The 23296-nt window shown below is 44.6% G+C and overlaps 1 protein-coding gene across 1 annotated transcript in view; it reads right to left on the bottom strand.

The window, feature by feature from the left end:
* The window catches only part of LOC309550238 (uncharacterized protein), a gene marked incomplete at its 3' end in the record, with an annotated part of 71999 nt that overhangs the window by 14173 nt on the left and 34530 nt on the right, over positions 1-23296 (bottom strand). Inside the window, exons 2-4 of the mRNA XM_082250649.1 lie at positions 7751-7879; positions 7418-7552; positions 7203-7331 (exon numbers count right to left, since the gene is read on the bottom strand). Of these exons, the coding sequence (XP_082106775.1) occupies positions 7203-7331; positions 7418-7552; positions 7751-7879 (393 nt within the window). The remainder of the gene's footprint in view (positions 1-7202; positions 7332-7417; positions 7553-7750; positions 7880-23296) is intronic.

The raw sequence follows: 23296 nt of genomic DNA, 5'->3' as shown, positions 1-23296 counted from the left end.
GTATTTGTGTCCTGTAAAAATATTGCCTCTTGTGCTGCGTTTACTCTGCTACACACAGCGCCAAACTCACTGGCCAATTTTTTGTACAACTGGTGTGATAAACCAGTGGCCCCCCCAATACCACATATTGAAGTGGGGTGTTATTTAACAGTATACTTTTATAATAGTGTATTTTAGTCCTGCAAAAATTTTGCCTCTTTTGCTGCGTTAACTGTGCTGCACACAGTGACACCTGTTACTGGCCAATTATTTGTAGAACTGGTGTGATAAACCTGTGGCCCCCCAATATCACAGATTGAAGCGGGATGTTATATACCTTCTTCCACATATACTGCGCCTCAATAGAGACTTTTATCACAGGGTAATTTAAAATATGACAGGCAGAGGAAGAGGCAGGCCCTTCCGCAGGGCTGGTAGGGGTACGGCAGGAGCAGTAGGCCAGAGCCAAAGTGTGAAGTTTTAGAAGGTACGTTCGATTACATCAAAGGACGCACCAGACTTGGTTGAGTGGCTCACTCAGCCTTCCTCTTCTGCACTCTCCTCATCCTCTCTATCTGTACCCTCTTCACTCTCTGGTGTGTGCACCCTCAAAGACACCACCACCAAACCACCACCACCATATACCCGCCGCTTGAGTCACTGGAATTATTTTCCGATCCATCACAAGACATTTGCGATGCGCAGCCATTGTTGGCATCGTATCAGGAAGAGGAGGTAGCAACAGCCACCACTCAGCAGTCTGACGACAGTACCCAGATCAGCCCAAGGAGGTTGGTCCCCGCTGTTGCTGCCTACTCCGAGATCTCGAATGTTAGTGGTGGGGATGATGACGTGGATGATGACGTGTCTATGGATGTCACATGGGTGGCCACAAGAGAGGAAGAGGAGGGGAGTTCAGAGGGAGAGACGGACCAGCAGATAGGGAGGAGAAGCAGGCGGAACTTGCATTGCACAAGAGGGACAAAGCAGACTGCAAATGTATCAGGAGCGAGCCATCAACCATGTACAGTCACATCTGGTGCTTCCAGGACGCTGGCACATGGCTCTGCAGTGTGGGCTTTTTTTAATGTGTCTGCTGCTGACAATAGTGTTGCCGTATTCAGCCTTTGCAGTCAACGCATAAGTCACGGTAAGCCCAACACTCACCTAGGGACGACCGCCTTAAGAACACACCTGAACTCCCATCACCGAGCCCAGTGGGAGCAACGCACAATTGTCCTCCACTCAACCTTCCATCATGCTGTCCTCACATTGTTCTGGAAAAAGGCAGGCTTCCATGGCCCAAATGTTGGAGCGTAAAAAAAACGATGACGCCAGATAACCCTCTTGCCCAACGTTTGACTGCTGGCTTGTCGGAACTGATAGCCTGCCAACTACTGCCATATCAACTGGTGGACTCGGAGGCCTTTCGGAAATTTGTGACCATTGGAACACCACAATGGAAGGTCCCAGGCAGGAAATATTTCTTGCAGAGGGGCATTCCAGAGCTGTATGGCCATGTTCAGCGGCAAGTGAATATATCTCTGGCACACAGTGTCGGTGCCATCATCATACATCTGACCACAGACACATGGTCTAGCAAACACGGGCAGGGAAGGTATATCACTTTTACTGCCCACTGGGTAAACCTTCTGACGGCCGTCAAGCATGTAACCCGTGTAGATTTGGTTGCACCGCCACGGATTGCATGCAGGCCTGCCTCTTCTTCTCCTCCTCCTCCATCCTCCCTCTCCTCCTCGGCTGACTCCTTTTCCGCTGCTACTGTCTCTTCCGCTGCGCCGCTTAAGATCTCCAGAACCTATTCCACATGCCAGGTGAGACGTTGCCATGCTGTGCTGTGTCTGTTGTGCCTGGAAGCCAAGAGCCACACTGGTCCTGCACTCCTTTCAGCTTTGCGTTCACAGGCAGATCAGTGGCTGACACTGCTCAATTTGACAGTTGGTAAAGTGGTGTGCGACAACGGTGCCAATCTGCTGAGCATGCTGAAACAGGGCAAAATAACACACGTACCATGCATGGCACATGTCCTGAACTTGGTCATGCAGTGATTCATTGCCAAATACCCTGGGGGTCCAGGATGTCTTGGGGCAGGCCAGAAAAATCTTGGGCCATTTCAGAAGATCTTACACAGCCATGGCTCGCCTTGCTGACATTCAGCGGTGACACAACCTGCCCGTCAGGCGTCTTATTTGCGACTGCCCGACGCGATGGAACTCAACGTTGCATATGCTTGATAGGCTGCTCCAGCAAAAAAATGCAGTTAACGACTACCTGTACGAACTCTGCGGCAAGACAGGTTCTTTTCATCTCGCCAGTGGCTGCTCATGCGCGTTGCATGCAGACTTCTGCGACCATTCCATGAGATCACCAAACTGGTCAGTCATGGCCAGGGTGCCATCAATGACATCGTACCTTACGCCTTCTTTCTGGAGCATGCATTGCGTTGTGTCATTGATCAAGCCGTCCAGGAGCAGGAGCAGGAAGATGAGGAAGTCACAATGTTGGATGAATTCCCAGGGGGTGCTACTCCATCAGAGACAAATCAACAGCAGGAGTCTGAAGAGGAGTCAGAGGAGGAGGATGGTGCTGGGGGGGATGAGGAGGAGCAAGTAGAGCATGCTTTAAACCTGTCTGGGATCCCTGGTGTTGTCCGTGGATGGGGGCAGGAGAACGAGGACGACATTATCCTAGATGATGAGCTGGAGCCAGGCCACTACACCACGACCAGTTTAGTGTAAATAGGGGGGCCTTCATGCTCCAGTGTTTTAAGGGGGGCCCCCTGTATAAAAAGCATAAAGGGCAAGGACCAGTACTGGGTGGCAACGTATTTAGACACCCGGTACAGCTACAAAAAATGGCAGAAATGTTACCACCATCACAGAGGGCGGTCAGAATGCAGAACTTCCAGGCCTTGCTGTGAGAAATGCTGCATTCTGCTCTTGCGTGTGCTGGCAGAGGAATTTCCAGTCACAGAGAGACAGTTGCGGGTAGCAATCCAACAGTGCCTGCAAGAAGAGGGCGGTTTGAAGATGTGTTGGTCACTTCAGATATGAGAACTTCTTTCAGCCAACCCATCGACAGCTGTACTCCGGATCCAGCATCAGGGAATGCCTAGTCCGAGAGGTGTCAGACTACATCGGGTTAACGGCCGATATGGACGCTCTGAGGAGTGATGAACCCCTGGACTACTGAATGGGCAGGCTTGACCTCTGGCCAGAGCTTGCACAATTTGCAATGGAACTGTTGGCTTGCCCCCGTCCAGTGTCCTGTCCGAGAGGATGTTCAGCGCAGCAGGGGGGATCGTGACTGATAAGCGCACTCGCCTAGCTCATGACAGTGTAGACTACCTCACATTTATAAAAATGAATGAGGCATGGATCTCTGAGGAATTCAACACATGTGACCATGTTTCATTTAAATTCCTCATGACAGGCCACAAATATCCGCCAGACCGCCATCCACCCACAACAATTCATGGTCCTTGTCTTCGTTAAATACAGTGGCATAAAAGGCATTTCATGTCCATTGAATGCCTAATTTTGGGGCCTTTCATGGCCGACAATTATTTTTTCTGTCAATGCCTAATGTACCTCCAGCCACAGAATACAACGTTCTTAGCTAGCATGTAAACACATGTTGGCTAATTTTTGGGGCTTTTTATGGCCAACACTTACTTCTTTATCCTGTGAATGCCTCATTTTTCAGACTGGAATTGAAAATCAACGGGTCTGTAAACGTTCCGCCAAATTGTGGAATGGATGTGGACCCATTTTACAGACGTGTGAATGGATCCTATATGTATTTGACATGTATTTACCGGCTGCTGTCAGTTCTGGCTGATTTATGAAAAAATAAATAAGTTTTAGGGCAACTTTTTCAATTGCAATACTTCTGTTATGACATTGTGCATGTGGTGGGACTATTTGTGCACAGCTAGTGAGTGGCTGCAAATATGACCTAAAGGTTTTTAAAGTTTGCATCCCATTAAAGTCAATGGGGCCCACCGTGAACTTTTTTTTTTTTTCGCGGACATTTGAGAAAATTTGCGGCTGATGTTCACAAACCGCCCCGGCCGATGTTCGTCCATCTCTATGTACAAATACTGTACTGGTGACCCGAGCATAAGGAACAAACTTTTCAGAGAAAGGGAATACAATAAGACATGTGGCCACTCACTAAAACTAGAGGAAAAAGGGTTTAACCTTAAAATACGTAGGGGGTTCTTTACTGTAAGAGCAGTGGGGATGTGGAATTCTCTTCCACAAGCAGTGGTATCAGCGTGGAGCATCGAAAGTTTCAAAAATAGGTTGAACTGGATGGACTGATGTCATTTTTCGACCTCACTAACTATGTGTAACATAGATAATATAGTGCAGGGGTCAGGACTATGTAATGTACAACATAGAGTTTATAGTGCAGGGGTCAGGACTATGTAATGTACAATATAGAGTATATAGTGCAGAGGTCATGAGTATGTGATGTACAACAGAGTATATAGTGCAGGGGTCCGGAGTATGTAATGTACAATATATATTATATAGTATAAGGGTCAGGACTCATAATCTTGGTATTCAGTAATCAGTGATGTCCTAAATGCTCACATGAGACAAGTTGCAGAGGTCCCACACTGCTGCCTCCCATCTCCTGAGACTGAATACATTGTTTCTATGTGTTTATCAGATGATGGGGGATCTAGGTGAACCCTCCGTACTGCTCTCTCTTTTACAATAAAGTCTCCTCTTACCCGGTGATGTGAGGGGCGGCTGATTCTCCATCATGAGGTACTTGTAGAGATCTTTTTGTCCTTCTAAATACTCCCATTCCTCCATGGTGAAATAGACAGTGACATCCTGACATCTTATAGGAACCTGACACACACAATGATACAGTCACCATCCGGACACATCCCTTATCTGTTACTGGATAATGTCCCAGAATTCCCAGCACCGCTCACCTCTCCTGTCAGCAGCTCCATCATCTTCTTGGTGACTTCTAGAACCTTCTGTGTGTTGAGTCTTGTATAGATCAGGGATGGAGGTGGGGGGATGGTGATGAGATTCTGGATTCTCGAAGATCTTGTTGTCATATTATGAGATCTCCTTGTGTAATTTTCATTAGATTTCTTCATTATCACTGTACAGCTCTGTATTATACAAAGATAAATATCACTCTCCTACAGGGACGTCTTATTATCATCATGGGCCCCTGGGTAAATTAATATACTGGGGCCCCTACCAGCCTGCTCAAATTTACTAAAATAATAGAATAAATAGTTGATAGAATTAAACATATATTTATTAGTAGTTAAGGGATAAGGTGCGCACGAGTATATATCTAACAAAAAACAGTAGCTGCAACAGAGCTTCAACCTATTGAAGTGAATAAAAATGTGAAAATTATATAGAGAGTGCGCTAAAACTGTATAATTATATGCACATACATATACATCAATATATACTCATGATGTATCATGTATCATAGGTTGAACTGGATGGACTGATGTCTTTTTTCAACCTCACAAACTATGTAACTATGTAACTGCACACAACAATTATAAAAGTGTCAAGTGTATTAAATAAAATTAACCCTGTGCTATGATAAAAAATGTAAAATATAATGCATTAAATTCGTATGACCACACAGTATCACATGCAATAATAATCCAACATATAACAGAGTCTCAAAGAAAATCCAGAAGCGATCAAGAACCAAACAGCCCTCGTCACGTGAGAAAATAAGTGAACAGATCTTACAGGGGCACTGTAGCAGGGAGTAGAGGGGCACAATAATGGATTATAGGAGGGAACAGTACAGGAGAAAAAGAGGACATAGTACAGGGGAGTAGGAGGGCACTGTACAGGGGAGAAGAGTGGTACAGAGGAGTAGAAGGGCGCGGTACAGAGGAGTAGAAGGGCACAGTACAGGGGAGTAGAGGGGCACAATACAAGGGAGAGGAAGGGCACAGTACAGGGGAGACGTACAGGGGTGTAGAGGGGCAGGGTACAGGGGAGCAAAAGGGCACAGTGCAGGGGAGCAGAGGGGCACGGTACAGGGGAGCAGAGGGGCACGGTACAGGGGAGAAGAAGGGCACAGTACAGGGGAGAAGAAGGGCACAGTACAGGGGAGTAGAAGGGCACAGTACAGGGGAGAAGAAGGGCACAGTACAGGGGAGTAGAGGGTCACGGTACAGGGGAGTAGAGTGGCAAGGTACAGAGGAGTAGAAGAAAACAATACAGGGGAGAGGAGGGGCACAGGACAGGGGAGTAAAAGGGCATGGAATAGTGGAGAAGGGCACGGTACAGGGGAGTAGAAGGGCGCAATAGAGGGGCACAATACAGGGGAGTAGAGGGGCACAGTACAGGGGAGTAGAAGGGCGCAATACAGGGGAGTAGAAGGATACAGTAAATAAATGTTATTGGATTACAGTGTCTCACGACCGCACAATTGTCAGTTAAAATAACGTAGTGCCGTATAGCAAAAAATGGCCTGGTCATGAAGGGGGTTAAATCTTCCAGAGCTGAAAGGGTTAACCGGCAAGACTGTCAGTACATGGTTCACACCGATATTTAGGGCAATGATCATCAGTGCAGCCCCATCAGTGCTGCCAATCAGTTCCTCCCCAGCAGTACTCTGAGATGAGAGCATCTCTTTCATGCAGCTCAGAGCCTGCACTGATAGTTCCTCCTCCCTCACACAGATGGGAAAGGAGAGAGCCGATCTGCTCCCTCTCCTCTCCTCCTGTCTGCACCATGGGAAAGGTGAACCCCAGCAGCTGAATAATCAAATTCTGTTGCTTAGCTTCACACTTCCCACAGTGCACACAGGAGGAGAGGGGCGGTAGGAGAAGGAGCAGATCGTCTCTATCTCTTTTCCCATCCATGCGAAGGGAGGAGGAACTGTCAGTGTAGGAACCTTGCTGTATGAGAGAGATGCTCAGAGTCCTGTGGCCAACAAACCCGCTGGGGCCCCCGACCCTGGTAGTTCCAACACTGGTATGTACAATTTATGTATTCATAGTGCTTGTGTGGATGTTGTTATTGATTAGCAGAACATCAGAAGTCTCAAAATGACTCTGAATGCATCCCAGTGTACAGCGGAGTCAGACTTAACCTCTTCATTACACTCACCTCTCCAGTCAGCAGGCTGAGGATCTCCAGGGTGAGGTTCAATATCGTCTCATTCCGGGGAAATTCCTTCCTTACATTCTTCACAAAACTCAAATTCTGCTGGTTGTCCATCATGACATCCTTGTAGAGATCCTTGTGTTCTTCTAAATACTCCCACTCCTCCATGGAGAAATAGACAGTGACATTCTGACACCTTATAGGAACCTGACACACACAATGATACAGTCACCATCCAGACACATCCCTTGTCTGTTACTGGATAATGTCCCAGAATTCCCAGCACCGCTCACCTCTCCTGTCAGCAGCTCCATCATCTTCTTGGTGACTTCTAGAATCTTCTGCATGTTGTGTCTCTCAGGTTTTAGGGAGTCACATGGAGGCACTGTGATGGTCATATGATCACCTGACTTCAGAAGAGGAAATCTCTGTATTGAGGAACCAATAGGAATATCATGTTAGAATCCCAGAATCCTCCTCACCTCTCCGATCAGGTCTGTATTTTATTAACAGATAAGAGTGATGTCATGTGACCTCCCAGAATCCCCCTCACATCTCCTGTCAGGTCTGTGTTTTATTAATATAGATAATAGTGATGTCATGCAACCTCCCAGAATCCTCCTCACCTCTCCAGTCAGCAGGTAGATGATCTCCAGGGTGAGGTTTAGTATCTTCTTAGTCATGTGACTCCGGTCCTCCTCCATCCTCATTGGTGTCGTCATTTGATCTATACAGGTCTCCTTGTAGACGGATAACTTTGGGAAATGAAAGTAAGAATTATATGGATGGCATTGGTCACACAATAATAGGATGGGGATGTGAGGGGGGGGATAGGAGGGTTTCTGTACATTTAAGGACTACTGCCCTCATGGGAACACATTTAGTTTGGACTGTTTAGTGTTTTCTATATTTTCAAGGCCTGGGACCCTCTTGACCTGCCGGATCAAAAACTCCCTTTTCTCTGTTGGGTTTGTTTCTTTTCTGAACTGGATTTGCTTAGTTTTAGATCTGGAGACAAGGAATGATAAATATAATTCTTCCTTCGACTTGTTTGCTCTGAGGCAGTGCTGTAAGGACAATGTGGGGTCATCATGATGTCCAGAAAGGGGAACTTGCTGACTGTTGGTGGGAGTTGGTGGCTAATCAGGATAATTGCCAGAACTTAGGTATACAAAGCAGACCAAGTAAAATCACTTAGTTAAGTAAGGCGATAAGCCTCACCGTCTCAACTGTAGGGTGTGGGATTACCTATGTGTTTAACCAGACACAAAAGTTGGAGGAAGAACAGCTAACAAAGGAGCTGTTCAAAGATAGGTATAATTCCCAAGTGGTGTTCAGGACTAAAAATCAAGTACTTTATTGAATATATATTAAAAATTCAATAGAAATCACATTTATCAATAACGAGTCAATAACATGACATAAACACACAAGCAAAAAAACAGCCCAGGTGAGAACCGAAGACTAAAAATGGATCCGCTCTGTTCACAAAAAATGAGGATAGCAGATGAAAAAATTGTTAAAAAGTCGGACAGACAAAGTCCCGTTATGCTGCAGCAATCAGAAGACGTATATACTCTCACACAGTTCCTTACTGCTAATTAGAAGATTTCTTCAACAGTATTATTGATCCCTTGGGATAGATGAAATACAGGAACACAGGCTATAGAGTGCCGTGGAGGTGGCTATAAGAGTTCATGCAAATCATCAGCTAGTAACGAGTGTAAAAAGTAATTCACAGCGGAGCCGACTTATGACTCACAACTATATCATGAATCAAAGTTGCTGATGGCAGATCAAATTTCCTCTGTATACCCACAAACGTATATACTCTCACACAGTTCCTTACTGTTAGTTGGAAAATTCCTTCCACAATAGTATTAATCCCTTGGGGTGAATGGAATTCAGGAACATAATCTATAGAGTGCCGTGGAGGTGTCTGTAAAAGTTAATGCAAGTAATCAGCTGATAACTAGTGTAAAAAGTAGTTCACAGTGAAGCCGACTAATTTCAGCTATGTCATTAATAAAAATTAATGATGACAGGTCAAGTTTCCTCTGTATAAACAGGCCTTCAAGTTGTAAGAAAGTCACTGTGCAGCCGAGATTCTGCTACTATGTTAGTATCTCTAGCTAACCACTCCACAGTTCCATAACTCCTCAGTAGTAGGACGTTCCTTCCACAGTAGTAATTACCTCTAGGGATGGAGAGAATCGAGGAACATAAGGTGTATAATACAGTGCAAGCAGCATTAATGTGGATTTCAAATAGTCATTTATGAAGTAAAGAACACTGGGTTTAGTGAGAATCCTTCAGGAAATTCATAGTAAGGCCAATATGCAGCCGTTTCAATATTTCAGACACAATAAGCATAATATCCAGGGACTAGTCCATCATAATTAATCCATTCCATCACCTCCACTTATTGTTGACTTAAGGGAGAAAGTGAATATCCTATAGGCTAGAGCCAAGTAAGGAGGAAAGTTCATATGGAAATACACTTTAATAACCATCACTGATGAGGCACAAAGAAAACGTCATATGTATGGAAGGAAGCTAAGCAGGATTTATGACTTTTGCCATCAGCTCCTTTTTTGGAAACTTTACTCACTGCTTGCTGCTTGACCTTCCGACAGTAGTTCTGAGGTAAGTGCCTTTTCCTTGTCAGTACGGAACATTAATTTCCTTCCTTTAGTAGTCCCCCTATATCACAGGGTTCAGCGTGGAGTAAGATCCAAGTAGCTAACATGCAGGACAGTATGTAGAAAGCCAACTGGCTAAAGTCTAGAGATTCCCGCGCAGCACATGCAGGCTTAGAGGTTAGCTCAGGTTGTCACCGGGAACAACAGACATCACTGGATGATGCATTTCGTCTGCCAATCAGCGGACTTCTTCAGAATGAGGGAGGGAATATGCTAATGGTCCTTTTATAGTCCCTGAACACCAGGACTTATTAGTTCCCTCCTCTGCTGTGATTCCGTCATTACTTCTCAAAGACAATTAAAAAGACCACATGACCTGGGCTGTTTTTTTACTTGTGTGTTTATGTCATGTTATTGACTCGTTATTGATAAATGTGATTTTTTTTTAATTTTTAATATATATTCAATAAAGTACTTGATTTTTAGTCCTGAACACCGCTTGGGAATTATACCTATTGTTGAACAGCCCCCTTGTTAGCTCTTCTTCCTCCCTCTTTTTTATGTCTATTTACCAGAACTCCGGCTGCAAGGCTCCAATCTTCGGCAGCCTGCTGACTAACAGGAGTGATGTCACCGTCACTCCCTGCAGTAAGAGAAGGGATTGGATTGGATAGCAGGAGGATGCTGGTGGTGGTGTAGAGAGCTGTGGGGGAGGAGTCTCTTCTTTTCCTTCCAATGGCAGCCCAATGTGGGTAGGAGGAGGACAGCTGGGGGAGGGGTTTGTTTTCTTGGTTGACAACTATTCTGTAGTATCCAGGACATTGTACAGAGTGGCAGTGGGTTCCCGTGGCTCTGAATTCCAGCACCAGGCACTGCCAGACCCTGTGTCATGGGAAGGTATTGGACTGGCCAACCAGTAAGTGATGGTGCACAAACAGACCTCCTCAAGGAACAAGTGTCCTTCTTTGTTCTATTTTGTGGCCTGCAACATATTTCTTGACCAGTGAGATGGTGAGGTGAAGGCTTCATTCAGGTGCTGGCAGGAGTTCCTTAAGGAGGTCACAAAAGTAAGTGCAGGTGGCATGAGAGGACCATCGAAGACCAAGAGTCTCTATGAGCCCCCTAAAGCCCCCTCTTACCTCAGAGCCCTACAGCCCGACTACCCTCTCAGAGTCCCCCACAGTCCTTCAGTCACACTAACATCTCAGAGTTGTTCAGTCCGATTACTTCCTAAGAGGCCCCCAAAGTCCTTCAGCTACAGTTCCTCCTCAGGGGTCCCAGAGCCCTTCAGATGCAGTAAACCCTCAGAGGTCCCAGAGTCCTTTAGTCCTGCTACCTTCTCAGAGACCCCTCAGCTCCTCTCCTTTCCTCAGAGCCCTCAGTATTTTCCTCCCTCTGACACCAATGATGGAAGATATTCTTCAAGGCAGGCTGGGGAATGTTTTCTTCCTCCTGACAAGCAATGTAAGGGGCTCTATGCACCATACTCCTGACCCCTGCACTCCATCAGGGTGTTGGCTGCATATTGTAATAATTGCCCTTTGTAGGCCATGTATGGTCAGGATGGCCATTGTCTTCTCTATTTATTGTCATTGTTGTTTGTTTGGAGAACCATATTACTAGAATTTATCTCCAAAATGAAGAGAATGTTCCGGCCACGTAAGTGGGGAAATGTTCTGACCCTGAAGGGGTTAATCTAGGTTTCCACACTATATATGTGTGTATCATCATCTGCTGGAGATAAAAGACATCACAGTGACTATGGAGGAAGAGGACGGACATGACGGGGGGTTACTGGGTGTAAATAGAAAATAAGATCTTATTACCTCCTCTACTGTCTGTCTCCTCGCTACGTCGTCTATATAGAATTTCCTGTCTGTTCCTGACCTCACTTCCTGTCTGTATTCCATAGAGACTTCCTCTCTGAGTACAAGTGAGATCTTCATCTTGTGGAGTTCAGAGGAACTGCAGCCCTGAGAAACCTCATAATAACCATTCCTGTATAATATCTATTTTACATGGCTAAGTTCAAAACAAGGGTATACCTAAGAAAACAAACTCCGGAAACTGATCTTTTTGGATAAGGAAATGCAAAAATATATCATAAAGCATTAAAATATATGTTAATCCACTCAAAATGAACATGCTAAACATAAATTGCAAGGATGTAATGGTCACATAGGAATGGTGGTGGAGATCTCTTTAAGTAATAGCAATTCTTTAAATGCTTATATAAATAAAATGTATAAATATGGAAATGTGCAGCACTCATAGTGAATTATCATATGATAATCGGTGAAAATTCATAACATTGTGAAGAATACATATACAAACAAATATATAATAACAAAAAAAGCGAATAAGGGCAAAAAGTCCTTTTGAATGGAATGAATATAGTAAAATCTTCAAACGTGTATTCCAGAAGTGAATAACTGAAACTTTGCTGTGACACCATCCACCACCAATATATATAAGGAGGCTTACCGGAGTGAGTGGACTCAGTTTGGTGTATGCCTAGTGAGTCAACTCATGCGTTGGTGTGTATACACCCAATAGGCCAGGGAGGACACCGAGTGACCCTTCACACCAGTTGCCTTTATATTTTCTTTGGAAAATTGCATAAACCATCAGTAATCCAAATGAATGCAGAGAATGTAGACCTCAAGGTGAATACTCTTCCATGACGGATGAATCATCAAAGAAAAGAAACAAAAGGCTCCACATAGTGTAATACCATAAGCAAAGGGTATTTATTAAAAGTTCAGAACACTTACAGTTGGGTAGATAAAAAGCGCTTAAATCCAGATCAGTAAAAAGCATTGACAGGTAGTAGCATGGACAGAAGTTAACCCAACGCATTTCATCTGCTTAGACATCATCTGGGGTATGCTACTGTCAATGGTAATGTAGTTTAAATAGTGAATATGACCCCCAAACAGGATAGACAACAAGTGACACCCTTTACCTGTGAAGGGGAATACACTTCCTGTATCCTGCCAAGATGGAGCCCAGGCGTGTGTTCCAAGCCTTGTTTTCACTACAAGGCTAGTATGTGTATTACAGGGCAAAGATAATTCACTTCCTATGTATGGCCAAGATGGCACCCAGGCGTGTGTTCCAAGCCTCATTTTCACTACGAGGCTAGTATGTGTAAACAACAGAAATCCACTCCATACTCCAAGCCTCACTCTGAGTGCGAGGCCTGTATACAATAGTTGGACACTTCCTGTAAGACGAAAATTATGTAAAGACGTGTAGAGCCTCGTTGGGTATTACAGAAACAGAGGCTAAATATTGAGGTAGGATCGCGCGATCATGCGCTCGCCACGCCTGGTTTTGAATACAAAACAATCGGGCTAAATATATAAAACATGTAAAAAGATTGCAGCGGTCAGTTCTCAACAGCGACTATTACATAGTGTGAAATTGCAATAGGACAACTTTATCAATGGTCCAGAATCATATTCTAATTTAAAATTTATAAAAAACATGACCAATTATAAAAAAAAAAATTAAAATAAGATGGGTAGCATATTGACAAGATATACAGGGTAATCAATCTATAAAGAACCAATTCAAAAATTCAATTTTAATCCCAAATATTAAAATAATTCACAATGTGCCAAAGGTTGATATAAGAAAGAATATTAAAAATATTATAAATCCTATATGATTGATATAATACACAGAATAGGTTTATAAATAAATCACATGTACTGTATAAAAATAATGTTAAATATATCCCATATGTGAATCAAGCTTTATTGATAAATAAATGAATATCCCATTCTATAGTCATACCAAATGGATAATAGGAACGTAGTTCATAAATCCAGAATGTCTGAAGACGTGAGACTCCTCTGGTACATGCACCACCTCTCCATGGTGGAAAATATTTCTCAATAATGACAAATTCAGTGCCTTTTGGGTCATGGTTATGATATTTTTGCTTAAGAACACTATGATTGATGGAACCTTTCTTAATGTTTGCTATATGCTCATTAACCCTTACAGTGAATGAGATATGTGCGCGCCACGCCTCGTTTTGAATACAAAACAATCGGGCTAAATATAGAAAACATGTAAAAAGATTGCAGCGGTCAGTTCTCATAAGGTTATGAAAGAACGAAGGTCTGACAGGGGGGATTAATAATATTGGGGTCATTTTATTATTAATCTCCCTGTCAGACCTTCATTCTCTTATAACCTTATTGGCTATTACCCCTGTATAAATTGTAATGTTTGCCAACATAATATTTGGGGTAGAAGTAAGACACAGGAGTTCACATCTTCTGTTACACATCAGACATATTCCATTAAACATTTATTTTCCTGTTCAACTAAAAATGTTGTATATCTGCTGACCTGCCCCTGTGGAAAACAGTATATAGGCAGAACTATACGCTCGTTCACTGTAAGGGTTCTTTGATGATTCATCCATCACGGGAGAGTATTCACCTTGAGGTCTACATTCTCTGCATTCATTTGGATTACTGATGGTTTATGATGGTTTGTGTGATTTTCCAAAGAAAATACAAAGGCGACTGGTAAGAAGGACCCCTCGGTGTCCTCCCTGGCCTATTGGGTTTATATACACCAACACATGAGTTGACTCACTAGGCATATGCCAAACTGAGTCCACTTACTCCGGTAAGCCTCCTTATATATATTGGTGGGGGATGGTGTCACAGCAAATTTTCAGTTATTTACTTCTGGAATACATGTTTGAAGATTTTTCTATATTCACTCCATTCAAAAGGACTTTTTGCCTTTATTCCCTTTTTTTTTATTTTTTATTATTATATATTTGTTTGTATATGTATTTTTCACAATGTTATGAATTTTCACCGATTATCATGTGTTCATTATCTATGAGGGCTGCACATTTCCATATTTTTTATAAATTATTTTTGATTGCAAAGTATTTTGTTTATACAAAACATAGCCTATTGAGGCATACCCCGGCTTAGGTAAATCAACACATAACTACTTATTTACTACTACAAAAAAAAAAAAAACATAAAGGCCAGTAACAGATCCAACGCCTTAAGTGTGGGCTGAAACTAGCCTGAAGTGCACCTTATTCAGACCTCTTTCAGAAGTAATTCACTTATCCTTCATGACAGAATGATGTTTCTCTTCAAGCAACCATTCCTCCACTAGTTGGCTATGACCTCCATACCCAGGTCAACCACGTCCCCCACCTTCACCTGATAAGGTTAGAAGCTAGTGTATTAGATCACTTGACTAGTCTTGTTCATCAGTTGTTAGGTTTGAGTTTGTCCATAAGTGCCACACCTTTTTAAATTTGTCTGGGCATCCCCTGGATGTATACATGGCTTTATATAGTGGTGACACTGAATTGACCAATTTCTTCCAATAGCTCAGGGTTGGCGGATGTTCTGATTTCCATTTAAGGACAATCATCTTCCTTGCATAGAATAAGATAACCCCAACCAGTGTACGCATTGCTCTAGAAGCTGGTAGTGTGTCCACCAACCAAAATCATCAGGTACTGACAAATCATTTGAAACATTCAGGAGGTGAAAAGACAATAGTAGCAGTATTTCTATCATATAGATCAAATATAACAGGAAGCTGCCAGCCATTAATCCTGGAAAAAGGGCAGATATTATTAAAATGATAAGAATTCCACCTCACAAACATATCTCCGCAGTGAATACCAGGGCCCGGCTGGCTGATATACATTTGTGCGATGGAGTTCTCCTTGCACTGCCATAGATCCGGATCGGCACCACCGATAGGGATGATCAGGCTACAAGTAGCGTGCAGTCTCCATTTAATGGAAGGTTTCCACAATTACAGGTCTTTCCTCAAGGCCAGTTAAAGCAATATTCGCTGTGCATAGCGATTACCGGTAAAAACACTGGGAGAGATAATGGCAATTTAACTAAAAATACATCCTAAAGAAATGTCTACATAAAAAATAATACAATTTCCACAACACTCCACTATCTCTAAGTGGATTCATCAGGTCATTTTTCAAGCTTATGGCTTGAAAGGTAAGGCTAGCCTTTTAATCTAAAGGCTCACTCTACCAGAAGGGTAAGAACTTCATGGGCTGTGCATCATCAGGTATCTTTTGCCCAGATCTGCAAAGCTGTTACTTGGTCTTCAGTTCATACATTCACAAAATTTTACCAAGTGGATGTTACTGCCCGTGAAAGGGGCTCAATTTGGTAGTAGCGTGCTACAAGCAGCTGCATAAGTCCTATTTTTTTTGTGGGGTTCTGTGTCCCCTTCACTCATGGGCATTGCTTTAGGACATCCCAGATAGTCATTATTACCTGCTCTGTGTCCCGTGATGTACGATAAAGAAAATAGGATTTTTCCTACAGCTTACCTGTAAAATCCTTTTCTTGGAGTACATCATGGGACACAGAGGTCCCTCCCATCTTTTCTGGGATCTTCATTGCTTGCTTCAAAAACTGAGGTTCTTCCTGTATGGGAGGGGTTATATGGGAGGAACTTCCTGTCTTTTGGCTGTCTATTGGTTGCCAGTGTCCAATTACCTGAAGGTACTGCATAACCCAGATAATCATTATTACTGGCTCTGTGCACCGTGGTGTACTCCTAGGAAAGGATTTTACAGGTAAGTTGAAGGAAAAATCCTATTTTTTTTTTTTTAATTTTCGGTCTCTTTTAATTTATAGTGCAAAAAATAAATAAAAAGCCCAGTGAAGATTAAATACCAACAAAAGAAAGCTCTATTTGTTTGGGAAAAAATGACAATATTTTTATATGGGTACAGTGCTGCATGACTGAGTAAATGTCATTCAAAGTGTGAGAGCGCTGAAAGCTGAAATTTGGTCTGGGCAGGAGGGGGGTATAAGTGGCCAGTAGGCAAGTCGATAAATTTGTGTACAATACAATACACAACGTGTTACATTATTATAGCGTAGTATTGTAGAAATGCTCACACCATAGAAAGGGTTAATGTATGCTAGATGGGATCACTCTGCTGTGGTCACATTCTAAACATTAGAGCTCCCCCTAGCTGCAGCCTGGTAATAACATTGCTAGGAGGTCTATTCTCTGCTACATATCTTTATATAAGCGTTTCCGGACATTTAGAAGTTTACTCATAAAAAATCTGCACAGTAATTCGCCCAGTAAAAACGCTTGTACATTCCTTCTGTGTTAATGGGGGTTGAACAAAATAAATGTTATTAGGCTATCTGCTGTGCTGGCCCAATGTATGACATTGATTTAAAATTGAAAATGTTGCATTCAGCCACTAGATGGCATTCATTTTTATTATACTTAGTGCCATCTATTGGACAAATGTGGTATCTTCTGTTATAAATCAATGGTGGGTTTAATATTGTTGGTTTAGATCATTTGTGTTCTCTGATTTCTACTGTACTCATGTAACCATAAAGGAAATGAAAGGGACTATTTATAAAGAAAAGCTGGAAGAATGTGACATGCATTTTCCCACCAAATATGACTTCTATATTCAAGGTAATACAGTGATTTCCTATGATCATCAGATCCATCTAGTGCCCATAATAACTGAAAATTGTCTATCAAATACTTACCGTAATTTTCCTTTCCCGATTGACTCCATGGCAGCATACACTCGGCTAGCCCCGCTTCCTCTCCTACCCTATAGGACTCCACTCCCATAAATATTTGCTCCTCTTCAGCATCTGTGTTCTGTAACTAGCCTACTCAGGAACTGGGAGGGGACTCCTGCTGCCATGGAGTCCATCAGGAAAGGAAAATTACGGCAAGTATTTCATAGACAATTTTCCGTTTTCCTGACAGACTCTGGCAGCATACGCTCGGGAAATAACTTGCCATACACTCCCGGGTGGGAAGATGCTGAACAAAACATTTAATTAGTACCATCAACTGACAGCACTTGAACACCAAAATTAACAGAAGATAAGGCAGCCGGTTCAACACAATAATGAGACAGAAAGGTGTTGATAGACGACCAAGAAGCTGCTCTGCAGATCACTTCAGGAGTGACGTGCCTAAAGACTGCCCATGACTTAGAGACGTTTCGAGTTAAATGTGCCGTTACCGCCTCCAGAGGAGCCTAGCCCTTTGCTCTGTACACCCACTGAATAGCCTGGATAATCCATGCAGCCACCACTCTAGATGAAGCACACATTCCTTTTTTCTTCCCATGAAGAAGGATGAAAAGTAAATCTGACTAGCGAAAGGAAGAAGTGGCCGCCAGATATTGTTTCAGGGTATCACCTACATCAAGAGGATGGACCAAAGAATTTTCACCAGACCTGAAGGTGGGAAGGACAATGTCTAGGTTCTCATGAAAAACAGAAGTAACCTTGTAATTTGACCCCAGCATAGGGATTAAGACCACTCTATCCAGAATAAAGTCCAGAACTAGAGGAAGGTCCCATTTGGGGAATCTTGATTTCCTTTGAGGCCGAAGCCTAATTGTGCCCTTGAAGAACTGCCGGACCAGCAGGTGCTTGGCCCACGATGCTCCCATGAATGCTGAAATGGCCGAGACTTGTACTCGGCGCAAGCTGACCGTCAAAGACAGATCTAGGCCAGACTGCAAGAACTCCAAAATGTCCTGGACTGTAGGGGCTTCTCCTGAACTGGACCTAGGCGCTTGATGGCTCGAGAACTTGGACCATATTCTCTCATAGACCCTATTGGTGCTACTCCTTCTGGCATTCAGAAGTGTGGGAATCACCTCTACTGGACATCTTAGGGCCTCCAACCTCCCCCTCTCAAGAACCAAACCTTGAGATGCAGATGTGCCGGGCATGGATGCAGTGTAGGACCTTGAGACAGTAGCATCGGCCTGAGAGGCAGAGAGATTGGATCCCGGTAACTGAGAAGTGTCAACAGAGGGAACCAGGGCCTGTTGGGTCAGTACGGGATTATTGCTAGGATCTCCACTGCTTCCGTTCTCAGTCTCCGGAGGAAATGGAGAATTATTGGGACTGGTGGGAAGGCATTGGCTCTGTGAAATTTCCAGCCATCTGTGAGAGCATCCACTCCGAAGGCCCGAGGATCTCGGAATCTTGCGTAATATTTTAAAAGCTTCTTGTTGTGAGGGGCTGCAAAGAGGTCTACCTCTGGACAGAACCCTAGAGATAGGACCCACTTGAAGACTTCCTGATGGAGAGACCACTTGTTGTTGTCGAGTCTGATCCGAGAGAGAAAATCCGCTTCCATGTTTTGTGTTCCCGGGAACATAGGCTGCCGAGAGATTAGACAGGTTCTTTTGTGCCCAGGACATAATTGGCTCCATCTCCTGGAGCAATGACAGGCTGCGAGTTCCTCCCTGCCTTTTCACATAGGCCACCGCCTTTGTATTGTCCAGTTTGAGCATCACCGTGGCCCCTTGAGTCAGATGGGGAAAGGCCTGCAGTGCCTTGAAGGCAGCCCGAAGCTCCAGAACTTTGGAGACTACTCCGCGGGAGGGGAAAAGACCATCTGCCCTGCGCCACTTCTGACAGGCGGTATGCTCCCCACCCGGTACTGCTGGCATCCGAGGTCACTGTGACCCATGAGACGGGGGCTATGGAATGACAATTGTGGATATTCTCCCGTAGCAACCACCAGGGAAGGCACCTCTTCATGGTTGAGGTTAGGTATATGTGTTGGGACATGTTCTCTGATGTCCACTGCTGGAGAAAACCCCTCTGGAAAGGTTGCAACCTCCATGAAGCCCATTTCACCATGGGAGCTGTAGCCACCAGAGTCCCAATTATCCTCAGATACAGGGGAAAGCGAGAGCAAGAGCCACCCTGTCCCGAACCACTGGGATTTTCTCCTCGGGGAAGGAGATGGTGCATTCCACTGTGTTGAAGAGTGCCCCTAGGAACACAAGAGATTGTGTGGGTACAAGGTGACTCTTCCCGAAGTTCAGGATCCATCTGAATTCCTGGAGACCCGAGATCACTTGATCTAAGTGTTCAAGAAGCTGAGACCTGTCCTGAGACAGGAGAAGCAAGTCATCCAGATAGTGATGTAATCGGATGCCCCTGACCCTAATTAAGGGCCACCACTGCCAAAAAGACTTTTGAAAACGTACAAGGCGACATTGAAAGCCCAAAGGGGAGACAGGTGAACTGCAGGTGGGCTCGTCCGATGGCAAAGCGGAGAAACTGCTGGAACTCCTTTGCCACTGGAACATGAAACTAGGCATTTTTCAGATCTATAGATGCTAGCCAATCTCCTGGCTGGACTGAATGCTGGATCGTGATCAGAGATTCCATTTTGAATTTTTCTCAGCGTATGGACCTGTTGAGGTGTGTAAGGTCTATTACGGGCCTCCAATGCTGGTCTTTTTCCGAACCATGAAGAGGGGTGAATAAACTCCCTGTCCCTTTTCCAATTCTGGGACTGGAACTACAGGCTCCTTGGCCACCAGAGAATCTACGTAAGAAAGGAAAATCTGTTTTTTTTCTGCGGAAGAAGGAAGAGACGTGGGAATGAATCTGAGCCTGGGGGTGCTGCTGAAGGTCCAGGAGTGTCCCTGAGAGACCCAGGGGTCCTGAATCAAGGCCGCCCAGACATTCCATTAGCGGAGAAAATGAGCTCCCACTCAGAATGCCTGGGCAGGCCCAATCTCAAAAAGATTTAGTAGCCTCCCAATCACCTGACACATTTCCTTTGGGGGCCTTCTGAAAAGAGGACTGCCTGGACTTCCATCCTCTTCCGAAGCTTTTGCAGGGTTTGTAGCTACGTGCCTCCCTGGCACGACCCGTGTTTTGCTTCCTTGGAGGGGCCCGCTTCTGGGCACCTAAGCGTCTGTCCTGGGGAAGGAAGCCAGACCTACCGCCAGTGGCCCAAGTTATGGCTGCGTCCAGTTTGTCCCCGAAGAGGGAAGAACCGTCAAAGGGGATCCGGCTCCATACCTGCTTGGATGCAGCGTCAGCCACCCAGGGTCGGAGCCAAAGGGAACACTTAGCGGTGAAGGAAGACAACATCACCCGGGCCAGAAGACGGATGTCAATGGATGCCTACCCCATAAATCCCGCAGCCATCCTCAGCTCCTGAATCGGGGAGCATCTTGCTGCTTCCTCTGATACCCCCCTGAGGGTCTCATTGAGGCCGTCGATTCAGACCTCCATAGCTTTTGACACCATAGCCAGAGCTAAGGCTGGCTTGCAGGCCATGCCCACTATAAGATAGGCCCGTCTGAGGTCAGAATCAAGTCTTCTTTCCAAGGGGTCTTTGAAGGACACCGTGTCTTCCAGAGGGAGGGTCACGTGTTTGACGAGCCGCTGCGTCCACCAAAGGTGGGGACTCCAAATGTTTAATCACTCTTCGGTGATGATCTCGCCCAACTCCCCCAAGAGTGGAAAGTTCAAACGTTCCTTACTCAGCTGTTTGCAAAAAAATTTCTGTTTAGGAGGAGAGACCGCTGGTTCCTCCCAGTCAAGAGCTTCCCTTACGACTTTCACCAAGGGGGAAACAAGACCAAAATCAAACCCTAGACAAGGGTCGTCCGTCTCAGAGTCAGAATCTGAAAGTAAGATGGAGGGCGTCTAGGCTGAGACAACTCGAAGAAGTCTTGACCCTGGTCCTTTCTCTCAGGCGAGCGAGGCGGACCCACGGATGTACCTGGGCGGTTGAATTCGGATAGGGAGTCCTTGAGAACCCTACGCGCCACGGCTTCCCGGTGTTGGTCCGAGCTTTCCCTTTCGCCAGTTGCTTGGGCGTAACAGCGGTTGCAGAAGGACTTTGCGTCCGAAACCTGTAGCCCGCATCCCCAGCACTTCCTTTCACGAGGAAGCTCTGAGTGGCCATGGAACCTGGATGAAGAGGTCTGGTCCTCGCCCCCCGGACTATGGGGGGATCTGCATCTTGATCTGGAGGAGGAGTGCTGGTGTTGCGATTTGGAACGCCGATCTTCTCTGCGTGCATTGCGCTGCGGATCAGACTTGGGAGAGCTGGAAGAAACGACAGAAAAACGTAGAAACAAACCAAACAAAAAAACACTAACCCAGCTTGTAATGATAAATTAAATAGAACACCTCAGCAAGTACCCCCATGGTTAACAGAAGATAGACTTATAATTAAACTAGAGAAACTTAACATAAATAAATCACCGGTACCGGATGGCTTGCATCAGAGGGTTCTTAAGGAACTCAGCCAGGTGATAGCCAGACCATTATTCTTGATCTTTAAGGATAGTCTACAGACAGGCATGGTGCCAGCTGATTGGAAAAAAGCAAACGTGGTACCAATATTTAAAAAAGGGCCAAGATATATCCCTGGTAACTATAGACCTGTCAGTCTTACATCAGTAGTCTGCAAGATTTTGGAGGGGATGTTAAGGGACTATATACAAGACTCTAGTAATGAAAACGGTATTATTAGTTGTAATCAGCATGGGTTCATGAAAAATTGTTCTTGCCAGACCAATCTATTAACCTTCTACGAGAAGTGAGTTGCCATCTAGACAAAGGAGAGCCTGTGGATGTGGTGTATCTAGATAAAGGAAGGCCTGTAGATGTGGTGTATCTGGACTTTTCAAAGTCATTTGACACCGTTCCCCACAAACGCTTACTGTACAAACTAAGGAAGGTAGGTATGGACCATAGGGTGAGTACCGGGATAAAGAACTGGCTCCAGGGGAGAGTCCAGAGGGTGCTGATTAATGGGGAGTACTCAGATTGGGCGGGTGTGGAAAGTGGGGTCCCCCAAGGTTCTGTCCTGGGGCCAATCCTGTTTAATTTATTCATAAAAGATCTAGAGGAGGGGATATCCAGCACAATCTCGGTATTTGCGGATGATACTAAACTAAGCATGCCAATATCTTCTATACAGGATGTGGAAACCTTACAAGCGGACCTAAACAAAATAATGGGGTGGGCAACTACATGGCTGATGAGGTTTAATGTGGAAAAATGTAAAGTAATACACTATGGCGCCAGAAACATGAAAGCAAGTTACTCACTAGGAGGGGGAACCTCTGGGTGAATCTAAGATGGAGAAGGACCTCGGGGTACTGGTGGACAACAGGCTTGGCAGTGGCATGCAATGCCAAGCCGCTGCAAGCAAAGCCAACAAAGCCAAAGCCAACAAAATACTGGATAAAAATGTATAAAAAAGGCAATTCACTCAATTAAGAGATTATTCTCCCACTCTACAAGACTCTGGTCCAGCCACATCTGGAGTATTCCGTACAGTTCTGGGCACCGGTCCTCAGAAAGGATGTGCTGGAACTGGAGAGAGAGTCCAGAGAAGGGCAACGAAGATAATTAGGGGAATGGAGGGCATCAGCTATGAGGAAAGACTACGGGCAATGAACTTATTCTCTCTGTAGAAGAGACGCTTGAGAGGGGATATGATATCAATGTACAAATACTGTACTGGTGATGACCCTAACACAAGGAACAAACTTTTCAGAGAAAGGGAATACAATAAGACACGTGGCCACTCACTAAAACTAGAGGAAAAATGGTTTAACCTTAAAATACGTAAGGGGTTCTTTACTGTCAGAGCAGTAAGGATGTGGAATTCTCTTCCACAAGCAGTGGTGTCAGCAGGGAGCATCAATAGTTT

The sequence above is a fragment of the Pelophylax lessonae genome, assembly GCF_965119305.1.
Source record: "Pelophylax lessonae genome assembly, chromosome: 3".
Lineage (NCBI taxonomy): Eukaryota > Metazoa > Chordata > Amphibia > Anura > Ranidae > Pelophylax > Pelophylax lessonae.
Note: the sequence above shows the minus strand (reverse complement) of the source record. Positions and strands in the feature narration are given on the sequence as shown.